The sequence below is a fragment of the Pelobates fuscus genome, chromosome 8 (genome assembly GCF_036172605.1).
Source record: "Pelobates fuscus isolate aPelFus1 chromosome 8, aPelFus1.pri, whole genome shotgun sequence".
Lineage (NCBI taxonomy): Eukaryota > Metazoa > Chordata > Amphibia > Anura > Pelobatidae > Pelobates > Pelobates fuscus.
Window position 1 is genome coordinate 7,386,184 of NC_086324.1, and position 18,730 is coordinate 7,404,913.

The 18,730-nt window shown below is 46.3% G+C and overlaps 2 protein-coding genes across 2 annotated transcripts in view; one reads left to right on the top strand and one right to left on the bottom strand.

Moving 5' to 3' along the window:
- Positions 1 to 258: 258 nt before the first annotated feature.
- Positions 259 to 9,429, bottom strand: EAF2 (ELL associated factor 2). Its single transcript, XM_063429194.1, has 6 exons — positions 9,259 to 9,429; positions 5,690 to 5,784; positions 3,544 to 3,680; positions 3,075 to 3,220; positions 2,252 to 2,488; positions 259 to 1,171 (listed from the first exon to the last, which is right to left on the bottom strand). Exons 1-6 carry the CDS (start codon positions 9,359 to 9,361, stop codon positions 1,125 to 1,127), a joined length of 765 nt encoding a protein of 254 aa, XP_063285264.1. The 5' UTR covers positions 9,362 to 9,429; the 3' UTR covers positions 259 to 1,124.
- The window catches only part of IQCB1 (IQ motif containing B1), a 40,908-nt gene continuing 31,494 nt past the window's right edge, over positions 9,317 to 18,730 (top strand). The window contains exon 1 of the mRNA XM_063429193.1: positions 9,317 to 9,746. The gene's annotated coding sequence lies outside the window, so the exon portion shown is untranslated. The remainder of the gene's footprint in view (positions 9,747 to 18,730) is intronic.

An 18,730-nucleotide genomic window follows, 5' to 3' on the forward strand; every position in this document is an offset into this window, starting at 1 on the left:
GTGTGTGGTCTGTTAATTACTGGGTCATTCGCCTAAATGTAAAGTGTCAGCAAAGCAAAATTAATTTAAACGTTTTGGGCCAAAATAGCAGAACTGAAAACTGAGATTTTTGTGTTTTCTTAAATTTATAAAATTCACACTTTAGTGACTAGCCCATCCTATAAATTAGTGTGGCAAAGTATTTCCACTATTATTCTGTTTAGAATTCAGAACATCCCACAAACAACACTACTACATCCACAAGAACATTGCAGGACGTGTTTAAATAACAGATTTATTAAATTATGTGTCCACATCGTCTGATGAGACAGATTGCAATTCCTGCAATGCAGCTATTTGGATAGATAGGAAAATAAAAGAAAATTAAAAAGAAAAGTGGGGAAAGGATTGCAAATTAGCATAGTAACAAACAGCAAGACTTGGGTCTTTGGAATTCAGAGAAAGGTGGAAAAACACTGTTTAGAAAGAAGATTCTTTGGCAGCTTATTGGCTGAGCTCACATGTAACAGATATTGCTCCATGTGCCGGCTGGTAGATTACACTAAACTTTGACAAATTAGACCACATCTGGGTCTATTCATGGAGAACGGAACAAGCACGAGAGATTGCTAGCGTCATCACCTACATGATATAAATATTCTTCCATTTTTACATTATATCACCAGTTTAAATATTTGTTTTTCTGAAGGGGGAGGGCTGCTTGGTTTTGAGGTGTGATCAAACTGTAAGCAAGCTATAAATCAGATATTCTGCATTATTTCCCAAAAATACGTGTCATTTATAGTATTAAAAAAAATAAGTCTCTACTTCACACTGCTGCCTCAAAAATGAGGAGGGGAAGAAAAACGAAAATCATAGTCAATTTGATAAGATAAAGAATGTAACAATTTGCTAATTCTGTGAACTTTAGGTGGAAACAGGTGGCCTGCTGGTGTGACAGTGGCAGTAATACAGCTGGTTAAAGGGCACGGAGCACAAACTGCTATTTTAGTACAAACAGAAGTATATCAAATATTTTCATTCATTTCAGTCATTAAGACCTGGGAATTCATGTCCAGAAACAGATGCTGGATTGTTCGAGAGAATTAAATTCAACATCACGGCAAGCAGGCCACCTGTGCTTCTTAGTCATCGCTGTCACTCCCTGTCTCGCTGAGCTGCAAGTCATTTCCTGAAAGAGAGAACAAGTGTCACCACATAGAACACACAGCACAGTTAGCAACACTAAACGAAAAGACAGGAGCAGTGTGACGGTCAGTTACAGGGAGACAACCTGAATCCAACTAGGTGGCTCATAATTACACAATCAAATATTAAAAGATATGTGTAATGTTTGATCTACACATCACGAGAACAAAATATAAATTAAATGTTCTAATTTAACATAAGGGGCCTTTGTCACCTACATCTGAGCATAACACGGCTACTTTATAAACAGACCTGGAATGTGTATAATGTATAAAACACTTATAGTCCTTTTAAATACAATAACCCAGTCAAAAAAAACGAAAAAGTTTAAACAAAATGTAATTATTTTTATATAAATAGACACGACTTGTATAAGCCATGCATGCGCTCCTCTAAGTGGATTTAAATTGTATATAAACACGTTCACATGCGGCAGCATAGACACAGCCCCACCCTGGGGCTGCAGAGGTTGATAAGAGCAGATCCCCAGCATCTGAACAAAACCTGATAACAGAGACGAACATTTAGACGGATGTGTAAAAAAACAACCAAAAAGAATAAAAACAGAACCCCAAACAAATTAATTATATATTATTTCTAAAACCCAGAACAGGGGCAAACATCGCGTTACTCATGCAGTGCCGCATCAGCCATAAAATGCAACTTATGAAAGGATGCACGAGAACATCTTCCATCAACAGGAAGAAAACCAAAATATAGAAAGAACCCATTGAATGCAAGTAATGTTAAACAGATAGTCTGTGTATCAATGAATGGTAGGATTTCTGTGTCATGGAGGTGCTGCATCATGAGAGGAGCGGCGCTGTGACCTTGTGCACATCATCAATGCTAATCACTAAGAATGTTGGCTTACTTGTGCAATAATCCCTGCAATAATTTACACTGGTGGAGCTATATAGAATTCTAAAATGGGACACAGAAAACGGGATGTAATGTATGAAACCCTTCGCAGTATACATCGTGTAGCATTGTCATCAGAAGCAGACACTCCACCTGTGTGCAGTCGTGGTGTGAGTGTACAGGAGGACTTTAGAGTACTCACTCAGTGTGCTCATCATCTGCCCACCGTTGTCCTGAGATTTGTTATGTAGGTTCTCCATGCTGGAGGTAAAATTATTCTGCTGTGGCAGTGACAATGAAGTGGAGTGGGATGACCTGTGCGTTTCGTCCTCCGAGTCACTGGAGCTGTCACCACTGCTTGAGGACGAAGAGCTTTTGGATTCAGACGAACTGTCAGAACTGCTCATTTGGTCGATCGCGGAGACTTCAGCCATCAACTCTAATAATAAGATGAACACAAAACAGAATAAACACTCCACACGCACAACTTTACCCATCACACAGGTCTTCAAAAGAACACATTACATTTTATTGAGCAAGGCAGATATATATTGTTAGATTTTTGGTCCAGGGTGCCCAGTTTTAAAGGCAGTGACATTAGCCCTGATCTAACCAGCTGCTAAATTAAATTGGTACCGTGAATATACTATACAGCACACAGAGAGAAGGGGAAAAAAACACTTTGCTTTTCTAGATAAAAATGTACAAATGAACGGATTAAGGGACATACACAACAGATCGTTAACACGGCATAATCCAAAATCACAATAAAAACCTTATAACATTCAAGGAGCAAGACTCCCAGTATACTCAGAGAGGGGAGATTTGGGTGTACACTGTTTGAAATGAAAAGAGGACTATTGTGCCTGAAAGGTAACAAGCTGTGACAAATATGACATTATATACTGTAATTACTTTGGAAATGGATGGATAAGAGTAATATCACAAAATACAATCAAATGGATTCAATAAGTCAACTCCCCCCCTTCACAAGCTGAAGTTGTTTGGCTGGTTCTTATACGCACCCCTCTCAATATCGTCCATGGGCAATGTGGGGGACATTTTCTCGGCGGGTGAAGAATTTTTGCCGCTAGTTGGCGTTTTACACGCACTGCGCATCTGCTGTTGTTGCTGCTCAATACGAGACTGGATCTTACTGCTCCCTTCTGCCCTGTTAAGGAGTAGAGATTGAAGGAAAAATTGAGACAAAGTCCAACAAACACGGCTGTGACAGCCCCAAATAGACCGGTCCCCATCATGGGACATCGGATCAGGCCTCAGTTTAACATTTGTACATAGGTTTCCAAGAAGCAATGCTTATACCAGTTTGTTACTCAGGAGAAAGGAATAGTTTCCATCTCAACTCATTTATTGAGATCAGAATAAGCAGTTAGAACTCAATTAGATGGAACAACATTACCCAATGCAGTCACTGGATTGGTGGATCAAGATATTATAACAGATACAGGAGACACTCGGCATGTTGATAAATACCTGGTCTTTTTCACGGTTATATTACTGCTCAGTTTCTCCAAGCGACACTCCCCTGTATCGTGATTTACTATCAGAATACATTCCCTGAGATACGGCCGCTTAGAACCTTTAAATACTGTGACCGGAGCAGTTGAGCCCTGTGGGAAGTAATAAAAATAATCAACGAAAACTAAGAAAGAGTTGTCCCCCTGTCCTCCATTTTTTAACAATCACATGTAAAACACTATTTATATATCAATATAAAACTTCACATCAATTAGAACATGCAAGAACTGGTTTTAGAAGAGTGATGGATTCACAGGGCAATTTATAATAAACAATAGAATATATTTACATATAACAATCTATATAATAGAACATAGAATAGTACAATTTAATAAACCAGATAATACTACCAATTTGGGGGGCAAGGCCTGGCTGCCAGCATGGATGGCCGCACATTACTGTAGCTCCGTTGTTCACCACCTCACTGTTTGTGGCAGCATCACTATTCAAGTGTCTGGTACACCCTTCTGCCTAGAAGCATGGTCAATTGCCATGTAAACACACAGAGACCTTGCAGCTACATCCGGCTGGCTCTATGGTTGGAAAAGACGGCCTCCTGGCTTGGTGCAGGTTGCATGCTAAGATACTCTACTGGTGCCCTGTAACCTCACCCTGTTCCCTACCCAGCCACACTCCGACTCTACTGGCTGACCTAAGAGGCTCCTGTAGCGGAGAAGTTGCAGTGGAGCTGAGAAGAATTCAATGCCGCTTTTCGAAGTCATACTTTTGGCTCAGAATTAAGCAGTGAAACCATCAACTCATCCAAATGGCAGGTGGTGTCTGACATCCCTGCCTGCCCTATGCATCCTAGTGAAGAAGCACTCAATACCTTTACCTTGACGCCTGGAGCGGAAGGATCTGAGGGCATAAGGAGATGGTTCCGGGAGTGGCCCAGGCTTTTAGCCCACAGCGACCATTTTACTCTTTTGGGGACATTGATGGATACCACTGCGCCTTTCTCCCTGTACTTTCTAGAGGCCTCCAGTTCCCAAACGGCTGATGGAGTCTCGGGCTGGTGTTTTCTGTGTCTCCTCTGACTATTTCTGGCGGTTTTATTTTTTTTGGAGCACTTCCCAGGGAGAATGATCACTCATGTTTTGTTATGGTTTCTTATTTGTACCTTCCTCTCTCCCCCCCCCCCCCCCCCCCATTTTATTTGTCTTACACTAAAATCATAGCAAGGTACCACGTATCACTCATGGTCAGTCTAGTTTTATGCCAAAAGACAATTTTTCTAAATTAAGAAATATTATTTACACTTATTTATTCCTAATTTAGTTGCTTGCATGGTTTACCATCTTATCTCATTCTGACAATTCCTACTTGGCTTTTAATAGCCTTGAAAACCTTCAGTAATTCTAAATTAAGCTGTCAATCTAAAGCATTAAGGCGGCTGTAATGTTTTTATCGTATACCAATGTCACAGTTATTCTCTTTTAAAAGGAACACTATAAGGTCAGGAACACACATAGGTGTTAAAAACCACCCATCAAGCCCCTCTGCCCCCCTAAATATAGCAAATCGTACCTTTATTGCAGTCTGCTGCTGGCTCTGTCCCTGATCTGGCTGCTTGCCTGACATCATCAGACGTCTTGTTCTGATCCAATCACAATGCTTTCACAAAGGATTGGCTGAGCTCGTCAAGGAGGCAGATCAGGGGCAGAGCCAGCACAAGCCAACCACAGCCCTGGCCAATCAGCATCTCCTCATAGAGATACATTGAATCACTTCTTGATTTATTACTACTAAATAAACGATTTACAGCTTCCTTATGGCACAGACAGCTATAACAAACAACCATTTCTTCATCTTTTTCAATAAAAAGCCAGGAACTAAACAGGTTCTGTTTGGCTGAAGGCATCATGTGTCCTCAGGAGATAAAGAGATGTTTATTTTTAATATTATTCATCACTGGTTTAATTTCATGGTAATTCTGTGATGGACACCTCCAAACAGAAAACCCACCAAACCTTCCATAGCATGTGTAGCCGGAGATGTGTAGCCAGCTGGTAGTAGGATTTATATGGATTTATCTAAGAAATCAGGTGTGCCATCTCACTAACCATGGATTTGTTATCCCACTGAAAGGCAGGTAACTCACCTCTAGGTTGGGCAAAGTGATCGTCACCTGCTCACCTTTACCAACTTCCAGATCCCCTTCACAAGATGTATCGATAGATGCTGGTTTGAAGTCGTCTAAAAACAACAACAAAAAGTTATATTAATTACTTTAGGCCAAAGGTGATAGAAATAGTAAAACAAATGTAAATAACTGATTTTTTTTCTCCGCCTAGTACCTACATAGCTTCTAAGGCATAACTATGTTGTCTGGTTTAAATCCTAACGTACATTTCTGAGTCCTCTGTTAATAATAAACTGCTCAAGTTGAACTGAAATTTGAATAAACCACAATCTATATATTTGCTATAAGAAAGTGTTCCCGCGAGACGTTGCACGTGTTAAAAGGGAAACATATGGGGCCATATATAGTAAGAGTATGTTTTACGTTATTTCCAGGCCTGCTAGCTTGGACAATCTTTTCGTCACTGCTGTTTGTATCGCTAGGGTCACAGAGGTACCTGCTTCAATCATTCCTCCAGCAGGGCTCAGCAAATGCTGGTTCATTCTACAGCAAGGCCGTCTGTCGGATTTCTATCAAATTCATTCACACACATTCTGGCAGCTGGGGCTCACATGGACCTAGCCGGTCCCCAAGCCTGCAAGCAGCATGGAGAGCGAGAGCAAGGCTCTCTACATGGAGCGCTCCGATACCATCAAAGAGCGCTAAACACAATGAAACTCTAAATCCCCATACTGCCACGCTGCATATACAGCCTGTACGATGCACGGATCCTACTAATCCCAAACAATGAGAAATCAAAGAACGAACAAATGTTTTATTCCTTCATCAGAAATATTAAACCTCCAGCACTTCTGTGTTTGTTAATTGATTTACTCTCAACCCATGTACCACCACTCACAGCTACTCACTGTACCTCCTGTGCTGCCCTCCAATCTGTAACTTCACCCCTTCTCCCTGTGCTGCCCCCCAATCTGTAACTTCACCCCTTCTCCCTGTGCTGCCCCCCAATCTGTAACTTCACCCCTTCTCCCTGTGCTGCCCCCCAATCTGTAACTTCACCCCTTCTCCCTGTGCTGCCCCCCAATCTGTAACTTCAGTCTCAGTCTCTCTCTCAGTCTCAGAGTCTCAGTCTCTCCCAGGCTGGCAGTCTCTGGGGTCTCTGACTGCCTCTCCCAGGCTGGCAGTCTCTGGGGTCTCTGACTGCCTCTCCCAGGCTGGCAGTCTCTGACTGTCTCTCCCAGGCTGTCGCGCTGGCAGTCTCTGGGGTCTCTGACTGTCTCTCCCAGGCTGTCGCGCTGGCAGTCTCTGGGGTCTCTGACTGTCTCTCCCAGGCTGTCGCGCTGGCAGTCTCTGGGGTCTCTGACTGTCTCTCCCAGGCTGTCGCGCTGGCAGTCTCTGGGGTCTCTGACTGTCTCTCCCAGGCTGTCGCGCTGGCAGTCTCTGGGGTCTCTGACTGTCTCTCCCAGGCTGTCGCGCTGGCAGTCTCTGGGGTCTCTGACTGTCTCTCCCAGGCTGTCGCGCTGGCAGTCTCTGGGGTCTCTGACTGTCTCTCCCAGGCTGTCGCGCTGGCAGTCTCTGGGGTCTCTGACTGTCTCTCCCAGGCTGTCGCGCTGGCAGTCTCTGGGGTCTCTGACTGTCTCTCCCAGGCTGTCGCGCTGGCAGTCTCTGGGGTCTCTGACTGTCTCTCCCAGGCTGTCGCGCTGGCAGTCTCTGGGGTCTCTGACTGTCTCTCCCAGGCTGTCGCGCTGGCAGTCTCTGGGGTCTCTGACTGTCTCTCCCAGGCTGGCAGTCTCTGACTGTCTCTCCCAGGCTGTCGCGCTGGCAGTCTCTGACTGTCTCTCCCAGGCTGTCGCGCTGGCAGTCTCTGACTGTCTCTCCCAGGCTGTCGCGCTGGCAGTCTCTGACTGTCTCTCCCAGGCTGTCGCGCTGGCAGTCTCTGACTGTCTCTCCCAGGCTGTCGCGCTGGCAGTCTCTGACTGTCTCTCCCAGGCTGTCGCGCTGGCAGTCTCTGACTGTCTCTCCCAGGCTGTCTCTCTGGGTCTCTGACTGTCTCTCCCAGGCTGTCTCTCCCAGGCTGTCTCTCCCAGGCTGTCTCTCTGGGTCCCAGGCTGTCTCTCCCAGGCTGTCTCTCTGGGTCCCAGGCTGTCTCTCCCAGGCTGTCTCTCTGGGTCCCAGGCTGTCTCTCCCAGGCTGTCTCTCTGGGTCCCAGGCTGTCTCTCCCAGGCTGTCTCTCTGGGTCCCAGGCTGTCTCTCCCAGGCTGTCTCTCTGGGTCCCTGACTGTCTCTCCCAGGCTGTCTCTCTGGGTCTCTGACTGTCTCTCCCAGGCTGTCTCTCTGGGTCTCTGACTGTCTCTCCCAGGCTGTCTCTCTGGGTCTCTGACTGTCTCTCCCAGGCTGTCTCTCTGGGTCTCTGACTGTCTCTCCCAGGCTGTCTCTCTGGGTCTCTGACTGTCTCTCCCAGGCTGTCTCTCTGGGTCTCTGACTGTCTCTCCCAGGCTGTCTCTCTGGGTCTCTGACTGTCTCTCCCAGGCTGTCTCTCTGGGTCTCTGACTGTCTCTCCCAGGCTGTCTCTCTGGGTCTCTGACTGTCTCTCCCAGGCTGTCTCTCTGGGTCTCTGACTGTCTCTCCCAGGCTGTCTCTCTGGGTCTCTGACTGTCTCTCCCAGGCTGTCTCTCTGGGTCTCTGACTGTCTCTCCCAGGCTGTCGCGCTGGCAGTCTCTGACTGTCTCTCCCAGGCTGTCGCGCTGGCAGTCTCTGACTGTCTCTCCCAGGCTGTCGCGCTGGCAGTCTCTGACTGTCTCTCCCAGGCTGTCGCGCTGGCAGTCTCTGACTGTCTCTCCCAGGCTGTCTCTCTGGGTCTCTGACTGTCTCTCCCAGGCTGTCTCTCCCAGGCTGTCTCTCCCAGGCTGTCTCTCCCAGGCTGTCTCTCTGGGTCTCTGACTGTCTCTCCCAGGCTGTCTCTCTGGGTCTCTGACTGTCTCTCCCAGGCTGTCTCTCTGGGTCTCTGACTGTCTCTCCCAGGCTGTCTCTCTGGGTCTCTGACTGTCTCTCCCAGGCTGTCTCTCTGGGTCTCTGACTGTCTCTCCCAGGCTGTCTCTCTGGGTCTCTGACTGTCTCTCCCAGGCTGTCTCTCTGGGTCTCTGACTGTCTCTCCCAGGCTGTCTCTCTGGGTCTCTGACTGTCTCTCCCAGGCTGTCTCTCTGGGTCTCTGACTGTCTCTCCCAGGCTGTCTCTCTGGGTCTCTGACTGTCTCTCCCAGGCTGTCTCTCTGGGTCTCTGACTGTCTCTCCCAGGCTGTCTCTCTGGGTCTCTGACTGTCTCTCCCAGGCTGTCTCTCTGGGTCTCTGACTGTCTCTCCCAGGCTGTCTCTCTGACTGTCTCTCCCAGGCTGTCTCTCTGACTGTCTCTCCCAGGCTGTCTCTCTGGGTCTCTGACTGTCACTCCCAGGCTGTCTCTCTGGGTCTCTGACTGTCACTCCCAGGCTGTCTCTCTGGGTCTCTGGCTGTCTCTCTGGGTCTCTGACTGTCTCTCTGGGTCTCTGACTGTCTCTCCCAGGCTGTCTCTCTGGGTCTCTGACTGTCTCTCACAGCGGATGGTGTGGAAGCCGCTCCGGGGATGTTTCTCGAAGCTCTCCCCCAGCCTGAGGATCCTCTCCCGGTTGTCAGACAGAGAGCCGGGGCCGCCATTCATCCTGCCGGCACAGGTAGCTCAGCCGACGGCCGGACCATCTGCTCTGAGCCGGACCCGATCAGCCAATCAGCGGCGAGCTCCGGGGATCAGGGCGCCTGTTCATTGGTCAGCACTGGATTCCGCGGCGCTCATTGGTCATTGCTCAGTGACGACACGCACCCTGCTCCCGTCCCCTGTCGGTCGGTGGGAGGAGCGTCGAGACTGGTGGTTGCAGGAGCCACGCCCCTCGCGCAGCTCTGACGTGTCTGACGGCCTTCCCAGCATGCACCGCTCCGGGCCTGGCCTGAACATAAAGCCTGGCTGGAGTTGTTATCCGTTACTAGGCAACGGGAACCGGGTGTAAGGCTGGGGTCACTGGGGAGATCACCCGAACCGGGTGTAAAGGGTGAGTTATACTCTGACACATTACCTACTCACTGCAGAACGTCCGAGCCCTGACACAGCGCATTGCAGAGCAATATAACCCAGTGCAGAGCATCCTCACCCATTGCAGAGCAATATAACCCATTGCAGAGCATCCTCACCCAGTGCAGAGCAATATAACCCATTGCAGAGCAATATAACCCATTGCAGAGCAATATAACCCAGTGCAGAGCATCCTTACCCATTGCAGAGCAATATAACCCAGTGCAGAGCAATATAACCCACTCCATGCAGAGCATAATAACCCCACACAGAGCAATAGAATCCATTGCAGAGCATCCTCGCCCAGTGCAGAGCATCCTCACCCAGTGCAGAGCATCCTCACCCAGTGCAGAGCATTATAGCCCAGTGCAGAGCAATATAACCCAGTGCAGAGCAATATAACCCACTCCATGCAGAGCATAATAACCCCACACAGAGAAATAAAACCCAGTGCAGAGCAATATAACTCACGCCATGCAGAGCAATATAACCCATTGCAGCGCAATATAACCCATTGCAGCGCAATATAACCCAGTGCAGCACAATATAACCCAGTGCAGAGCAACATAACCCAGTGCAGAGCATCCTCACCCATTGCAGAGCAATATAACCCCACACAGAGCAATATAACCCAGTGCAGAGCAATATAACCCAGTGCAGAGCATCCTCACCCATTGCAGAGCAATATAACCCAGTGCAGAGCATCCTCACCCAGTGCAGAGCATCCTCACCCAGTGCAGAGCATCCTCACCCATTGCAGAGCAATATAACCCAGTGCAGAGCAATATAACCCACTCCATGCAGAGCAATATAACCCATTGCAGAGCAATATAACCAATTGCAGAGCAATATAACCCAGTGCAGAGCATCCTCACCCATTGCAGAGCAATATAACCCATTGCAGTGATACCGGAGAAACTGACGGAAGCCAAGCACAGAGAGATGGACACAGGTTTCTTCAGGAAGGAAGAGATTCTTTATTGGATCACCGATCGGGACTCAGAGGGACTAGCGTCACCAAAATACAGCAAAGTCTGAGTACTGAATACATAGAGTACATTCCTTATATAGCACTGTAGCTCCTCCCACAATTAACTACACCCACACATACCCTTAACCTATTTAATGAATAGAGTCTAAACTCATCCATCCGGTCTAACCACGTGGCTCATCTGATACAAAGGAGAGGGACGCGTAATTCCAGTTCTTACATTCCTGCACCTGGTCAGTACAGTGATGACAGTATCTTAGCTACGTGTAATTAACTAACTGATACTACAAACACATATACATACATATGCCTTGTGGCAATCTTAGCCTGCTAAACTTGTATTTTACTGGAATTACATCACATTCCCCCCTTTGATGCCTCTGATATTTCACAATTACTTGAGGCATCACTTAACCTTGGTTTGCATATACCTCAGGTTACCATGAACCAGACCAGACTTTTCTTATGATGTGAATCTTCAACATTCATCTTCTTGCATTGGTTCTCCCTGATCTAGAGCCTTATACTTATATATCGCCATTATCTGTGCAGCAGCCTTCCTCTCTGCTATACTTCCTATCAGGCTTTGCACAGACCTAACTACTAAGGGTATAAGACACGGTAGGAGTAGACACAACAGTAAAATCAGTAGGACTCCACCTACCACTGCCTTAAGCCCTCCAAACCACTCATACCAGCTACCAAACCAACTACTTGGATTGTACCCTTTCCATACCTGAGTAGGCACATGCGCTAGTTTAACCATATGGCTAGTAAGCTCAGCTATTGCTTGCCCTTCGTCATCTATTTGAAGACAGCAATTGCTTAGGTTAAACTTCCCACATACACCTCCCTCTACTGCCAAAAGGTAATCCAAGGCTAATCTATTTTGGTAGACTGCTGTCCTCATCCTGGTGTTATGCTTCGCTAGAAGATTGAGCGCTTGTGATGTCTCATTTGTGATAATCTCAACCACCGCCTGTAATCTTATAATACGGTTGAGCATATAAATAGGGGTTCTATAACCAAAGGTACCATCCTCAGCCCACGTGGCTGGCCCATAATAATCTATAATACGCTGGGGAGGCCATTCATCATCTTCCCAGGCGCCTATCTCTATGGGTCCCCTTTTCTTCCTATGATTCACATCATACACTTTAACACCTAAAGTCTCACCTGTTTCAATCGGTAACAAGAAGAAGGATGGTTTGAGCATACCCAACACACATGCCCCTTCCCAGTCCTGTGGCAGCTCCGAATAGGCTTTCTTACCACAGATCCAGTACAAATTTGCTGGGGCTCTCCAAGTAGATGTGATGGATAGATCAAACCACACATCCTTTAAATTGGCATATCTAGCAAACGGGTTAGATGGTTCTGAGACATTTGAAGCCGACCACCAAGTTGTATTCTTTGTATCATCATCATAAGCTTTTTGCCCTAGACAAGTTAATTCTCCTACAGAAGTATTATACATTATTCCTTTCCTTGCTATGCAAACATAACCTATGATGGAGGTCTTTAATCTCCACTCAGATTTACCTCTAACACTCATATGATAATCGGCTTGTGTAGATATTAATTGGTCAACTGCCTCAGAACCGGACATTACCTCCTTTGCTTCCCAAGGCCATTGGTCTCCCATGTTAGTACCTCCACACACATAGCAGTTGGTAACATTAAGACTACCGGCAATACTTTCAGCTAAATCGATGAACAGGTTTTTAGCATTATGGGGGATCTTATTATCTATACTCATCTCTTCGTAAAAGGAATGGTATACTTGATGAGTCTGGGAGGATACCGTATCAGTCTCTATCCCTATAAATAATATTGTCCCAGGGTCTAAACCCGTCCCGTATATTTGAAACCCAAATAAATTACCATATTTATCTAAGAACTTGTCGGGGTTATTTATAAGAATATGGACTGGATTGCATTCCATAGACTTACAGTATGGATTGGTAGGCAACTTAGTAACAATCATGTCTTTGTCTACTGTCTGTCCCCAAGTCGCCCACCCCACACAAGACCAATATGGACAAAAGTTATAGTCTTTATTTGGGCATCTAGGACTCACATATTTATTTTTGCTACTGGGACAAATATATTTATCGTTAGACCCATACGTCCTCTCCCATCTAAGATCCCCACATACATTCCACGGCTTTCTACCACTCGATATCGCTTTACACGCATCAAATAGCAGAACACCCGAAGAATGTACGGATTCTAACACCGTTTTATTAATTAGGGTCCCCTGAGGATCTCCATTCCTGAGAGTCAACCAAATTGTACGAGGCTGATACTCCGGACTGAAGCACTTAGGTTCTCCTACTCCTAAATGGCACACACTATAATCTATATTTAAGTATCTACATCTCGATACATCTCCTTTACATTCGTATTGTGAATGCCAAATTAGGGTTTGGGAAATATGGTTACCTGTTCTCGTAGTCTTAATGCATACCTCACAGCTAGGAGTGTCGGTACCTCTACCTTCCTGAATATAAAAACACATATAAATAAACACTATCAAAAGCACATCTTTCGCCGTCATCCTCAGTCTTCGTCCGTGCGATGGCGCCTCAGCTTCCAGGATGTGAGGGGCTGCAGGGAATGGAGTTCTGCTCATCTTCACAGGTGTCCCTTCGAGACTTTCCTGGCTTATACACTATGTGATGGTAAGCGGACAGGCTTTATTATGGCCTTCTCACTCACACCTGTAACAATAAAATTTGTAATCCACAATAATTCCTCGTTACTCCGACTGAGTAGTGCGTTTTAACCGGATCTTGCAGGGATTCTCTGGATCTGCTGTAACTTGCCAAGAATCGACTGCTGCTGGTTTAACCCTGGAGTGATGTATCCACGGAGTCACTTCTGCTACTTTTATTGCTGTAGGGGTAGACAAAAGAACAACATAAGGACCTCTCCACTTGGGCCCTAACGGTACATTATTCCACTCTTTAATCCACACTTGATCTCCTGGATGATAACTATGAACAGGGGGATAAATATTCACAGGTAATCTATCTTGTACCCATTTCTGTACCTCCTCCATAGTCTTACCCAACTCTACAACCTGCTGCCGGGTAATTCCTTCTCCCAACTGACTCAAGTCCCCCCTTAAGTTACCAAGTACGGGAGGTGGTCGCCCATACATGATTTCAAAAGGAGAGAGGCCCATCCTTCTGGTAGGGGTACTGCGGATTCGCAATAAAGCTATGGGTAAGAGAACGTTCCACTTAAGTTGGGTTTCCTGACACATTTTAGCCAACTGGTTCTTTATAGTTCTATTCATTCTCTCTACCTTACCAGAACTCTGGGGTCTATATGCAGTATGAAGCCTCCACTTTATACCAAGCATATGAGTCAGTTGTTGTAGGCACTGGTGAACAAAAGCTGGACCATTGTCCGATCCTATAGAACAGGGTAGTCCATATCGGGGTATTATTTCTCGTAGCAGGAATCTCACAACTTCTCCTGCTTTCTCTGTACGAGTAGGACATGCTTCTACCCAGCCTGAATAGGTGCACACAATTACCAGCAGGTAACGATGTCCACCCGATTTAGGCATCACTGTAAAGTCTATTTGTAGATCGGACATGGGGAGTCCCCCCATAAACTGGACTCCTGGTGGCTTTACTGGTCCTTGTCTTGCATTATTTTTAGCACACGTTACACATCTACGTACAATGGCCTGAGTCAAGTTGGACAATCTTGGTATGTAGAAATGTTTTCTAAGAGATTCTTCAGTACTGTCTCTCCCAGAATGTGTCCCGTTATGATAGTTTTGGACAATTTCTACTGCTAGTGATGCTGGTATAACTATTCTTCCATCTTCTAGCTGATACCACTTGTTCTCCAAATACTTTCCCGGTTCAGTCTTTAACCACTCCTCTTCTTGAGCTGTATAAACTGGAGTCCATTGGGACAGTGGAGTTGGTATAAGAGCAGCTATATGCCCCACATACTCCTGTCTTCCTGATTCAGCAGCACGCTTAGCTGCACTATCTGCCATCCGATTTCCCTTGGTTACATCACCATCTCCTCTCAGATGCGCTCGACAATGTATGATACCGACTTCTTTCGGCTCCCACACTGCTTCCAATAGTTGTAGGATTTCAGCTGCGTACTTGATTTCTTTGCCTTCTGAATTCAGTAGTCCTCTTTCTTTATACAAAGCTCCGTGGGCATGAGTGGTTAAAAACGCATACTTAGAGTCCGTATAGATATTCACTCTTAAACCTTCAGCCAATTGTAACGCTCGTGTCAGTGCTATCAATTCTGCCTTTTGTGCTGATGTTCCTTTCGCCAGTGGCCGAGCTTCTATCACCTTGTCTATGGTTGTTACTGCATATCCTGCATAGCGGATCCCTTCTTTCACATAACTACTGCCGTCTGTATAATATTGAACATCGGGGTTCTGGATGGAAAAATCACGAAGATCTGGTCTACTTGAGAATACTTCATCCATTACTTCCAGACAATCATGTTGACTTTCAGTAGGTTGTGGCAAAAGGGTAGCTGGATTTAAGGTGTTTACAGTCTCTAAATGCACTCTTGGGTTTTCACACAACATTGCTTGATACTTGGTCATACGGCTATTACTAAACCAATGATTTCCTTTGTAATCCAACAACGTCTGTACTGCATGTGGGACTCGTACATAAAGTTCTTGACCCAGAGTGAGTTTATCGGCTTCAGCTACTAGCAGGGCGGCTGCAGCTACGGCTCTTAGACAAGGTGGAAGTCCGCTGGCCACTGCATCCAGTTGCTTAGACATGTAGGCAACAGGTCTTTGCCATGATCCCAAGTACTGTGTCAATACTCCCACAGCCATTCTTCTTTGCTCGTGTACATATAAGTAGAATGGTTGTGTGTGATCAGGTAGACCTAATGCTGGGGCACTCATCAAAGCCTTCTTCACATCTTCAAATGCCGTTTGCTGTTCTTGGGTCCATAAGAAGGGGTCGTGCTCTGTACCTTTGATAGCTGCGTACAGAGGTTTTGCTAGTATCGCATAGCTGGGAATCCATATCCTACAGAAGCCTGCTGCCCCCAAGAATTCTCGCACTTGTCTTCTATTCTTGGGTATTGGTATTTGGCAGACAGCTTCTTTTCTCTCTGGCCCCATAATTCTTTGACCTTCAGAGATATGGAATCCTAGATACTTGACAGTTGGCAAACACAACTGAGCCTTCTTTCTAGACACCTTGTATCCTGCCTTCCAGAGAATGTGTAGTAGATCGTGCGTTGCTTGCTGACAGATTTCTTTTGTAACTGCTGCTATCAACAAGTCATCTACATATTGTAACAATACACACTCTCCTGGGATGGACTCGAAATCCAATAGATCTTGACTTAGGGCTGAACCAAATAGGGTAGGTGAATTTTTAAACCCTTGGGGCAGTCTTGTCCAAGTCATTTGGCGTTTTGAGCCCGTTACAGCGTTCTCCCATTGGAAAGCAAAAATACATTGACTTTCTGCGGCAATTCGGAGGCAAAAGAAGGCATCTTTGAGGTCTAAAACTGTGAAGTAAGTAGCCCCGCCCGGAATTAAAGCAAGCAGGTTATATGGATTGGGTACAACTGGATGTATGCTAACAACCGCATCATTGACTGCTCTTAAGTCCTGCACAGGTCGATACTCATCTGTGCCGGGCTTTTGAACAGGCAGCAATGGGGTGTTCCAGGGGGAAGTACAGAATTTTAGGATACCATACCGTATGAACTTATCCAGATAGGATTGGATGTTCTTCTTAGCCTTCTGCGGAATGTGATATTGTCTTAGGCTCACTGGATAAACCCCATGTTTCAGTTCAATTTTTATTGGTGGAATATTGCGGGCCAGTCCTGGTGGGTTGTTCTCTGCCCAAACTCCTGGTATGTTAAACAATGTCTCATCACTCCTAGGGTTTTGGCTAGTCAACACTGTATAAAGTCGCCACTCTTCTTCCTTTGGTACGGATAAAGTCATAATACCTGAAGGTCCATTAAACTTTAAAGATGTTGTTCCATCTGGTAGGAACGTAATCTGCGCTTGTAATTTGGATAGCATATCACGTCCCAGCAATTGGACTGGACATTCAGGCATATAAAGGAATTGGTGTTTTACTACGTGGCCTCCCAATGTACAGAGTCGACTTTTAAGAACCGGTCTTTCAGCACTTCTTCCAGTTGCTCCTATCACAGTAATAGTCCTTCCAGATGGAGGAGCAACTAGATTAGTCACCACTGAATGTTCAGCACCAGTGTCGATCATGAACGCACTCCTTTTCCCCCCTATTGATACATCGACCATAGGCTCCGCTCGACCAAGGGGGATGGAGCCCGGTCGGTATCAATAGTCCTCCATGACCGTGTCAGCCAATCCTACAAAGTCCCTACCTTCTCTATCGCGAGACCTTTGCGCTGCTGGAATATACCTGTCTTCCCTAACACTTCCTCTGTTCCCATTACTCCCTCTATAACCATTACTCCCTCCGGGACCTCCTCTACCTCTCGCTCTGCCTCTAAAGTTTCCGTAGCCTGCCCTGGGTTGGTCTCTCTCGTACTGCTCTCTTTGCGGACATTCGTTCCTCCAATGCCCTTCTTCCTTGCAATACGCACACTGATCCCTACTCAAAGGCTCCCTACTCCATCTATTATTGCCTCTATCTGGGCCCCGTTTATCTACGCCTGCGATCGCTACCGCTAGCATATCAGCCTTTTTACGCATCTTGCGCTCCTCCTCTTTCTTGCTTTCTGTTTCCCTATTCATATAGACCTTATTAGCTACCTCCATTAGTTGGGAGATTGACATACCTGCAAACCCTTCTAACTTTTGTAGCTTGCGCTTAATATCTCCGTAAGCTTGGCTGACAAAGGCGGAGTTAACCATTCGGGAATTGTCTGCGTCTTCCGGATTAAAGGGGGTGTACAAGCGGTACGCCTCCAATAATCGGTCATAAAAGACACTGGGCGCTTCATCGCTTTTCTGGATCACCTCAACTGTCTTCGACATGTTAATGGCTTTCTTTCCTCCGGCTTTCATGCCAGCAATTATAGCGTCTCTATAGGCTCTGAGTTGAACCATATCAGCACCATTTACGTTCCAATCGGGATCAGTGTTGGGATAATGTGTTGCGGCCCATGCTGCTGGATTAGCTTGGTTCAAAGCACGGGCTCTATCCTCTAATGCTTTAATGGCTGCTTGATTTATTCTTGTCCTTTCCTCATTGTTAAATAAAGTCATTAATAACTGCTGGCAATCAGCCCATGTCGGATTATGTGTCTGTACTATTGAGGTGAACAGATCAGTCATGGCTTGTGGTTTCTCAGTATACGAGGAATTATGGGTCTTCCAGTTTAAAAGGTCGGTAGTGGTGAAAGGGACATATACGAAGACAGGGTCAGCGTGTGCCATTTGACCTGCGGCATCGATATAAGCTGACCCGGGATTTAAGCGAAGAGGCATCTGATAGTGCTTTAATTGTTGGGCACCAGTCAACTGTCGGGTTTGGATGGGGCTACGTAGGGAAGCGTCAGTCATGGGTTCCGGTCGGGGAGATATAGGGTATGGGGATGTGGGAGGTTGGTTTTGGGAAAAGGTAGTGAATAGAACACTTCGGGCCGAGCTAGATGAAGCTTGACCGGAAGTCTGAAGTGGCGCCAAATCAGGATATTCGTTTCTAATGGGGGTGGGTTCTGGTTCCGGAAGGGGAGATTTAGTACGAGGGGGGGTGGATCCTGTACTGGAGGAGGAAGCGGAAGTGGATGAGGGTAATGAGGGAAGGGTTACAGGACTTCCTGTATTTGCGTCACTTCCTCTTACCGGAAAGTAAGGGGGCGGCAAAGGGATCTCGGACTCAGGGGGCGTGTCCAAAATGGGCCTAACACCAGCCCTAGTGGACGAACAAGTCCTAGCTACCATGAGGCGACACTGTTCCTCGTGGCATGTCCGGAGCCATTTTGGCGAGTCATTTACG

Excerpts from the sequence above, each read along its gene's own strand:
- EAF2 (XM_063429194.1), bottom strand. The coding sequence starts at position 9,361 with ATGAATGGCGGCCCCGGCTCTCTGTCTGACAACCGGGAGAGGATCCTC. Across the intron at positions 5,785-9,258 it reads CGGCTTCCACACCATCCGCT|ACGACTTCAAACCAGCATCT; the intron begins GTGAGAGACAGT and ends TGTTGTTTTTAG. Across the intron at positions 3,221-3,543 it reads ATAACCGTGAAAAAGACCAG|GGCAGAAGGGAGCAGTAAGA; the intron begins GTATTTATCAAC and ends ACTCCTTAACAG.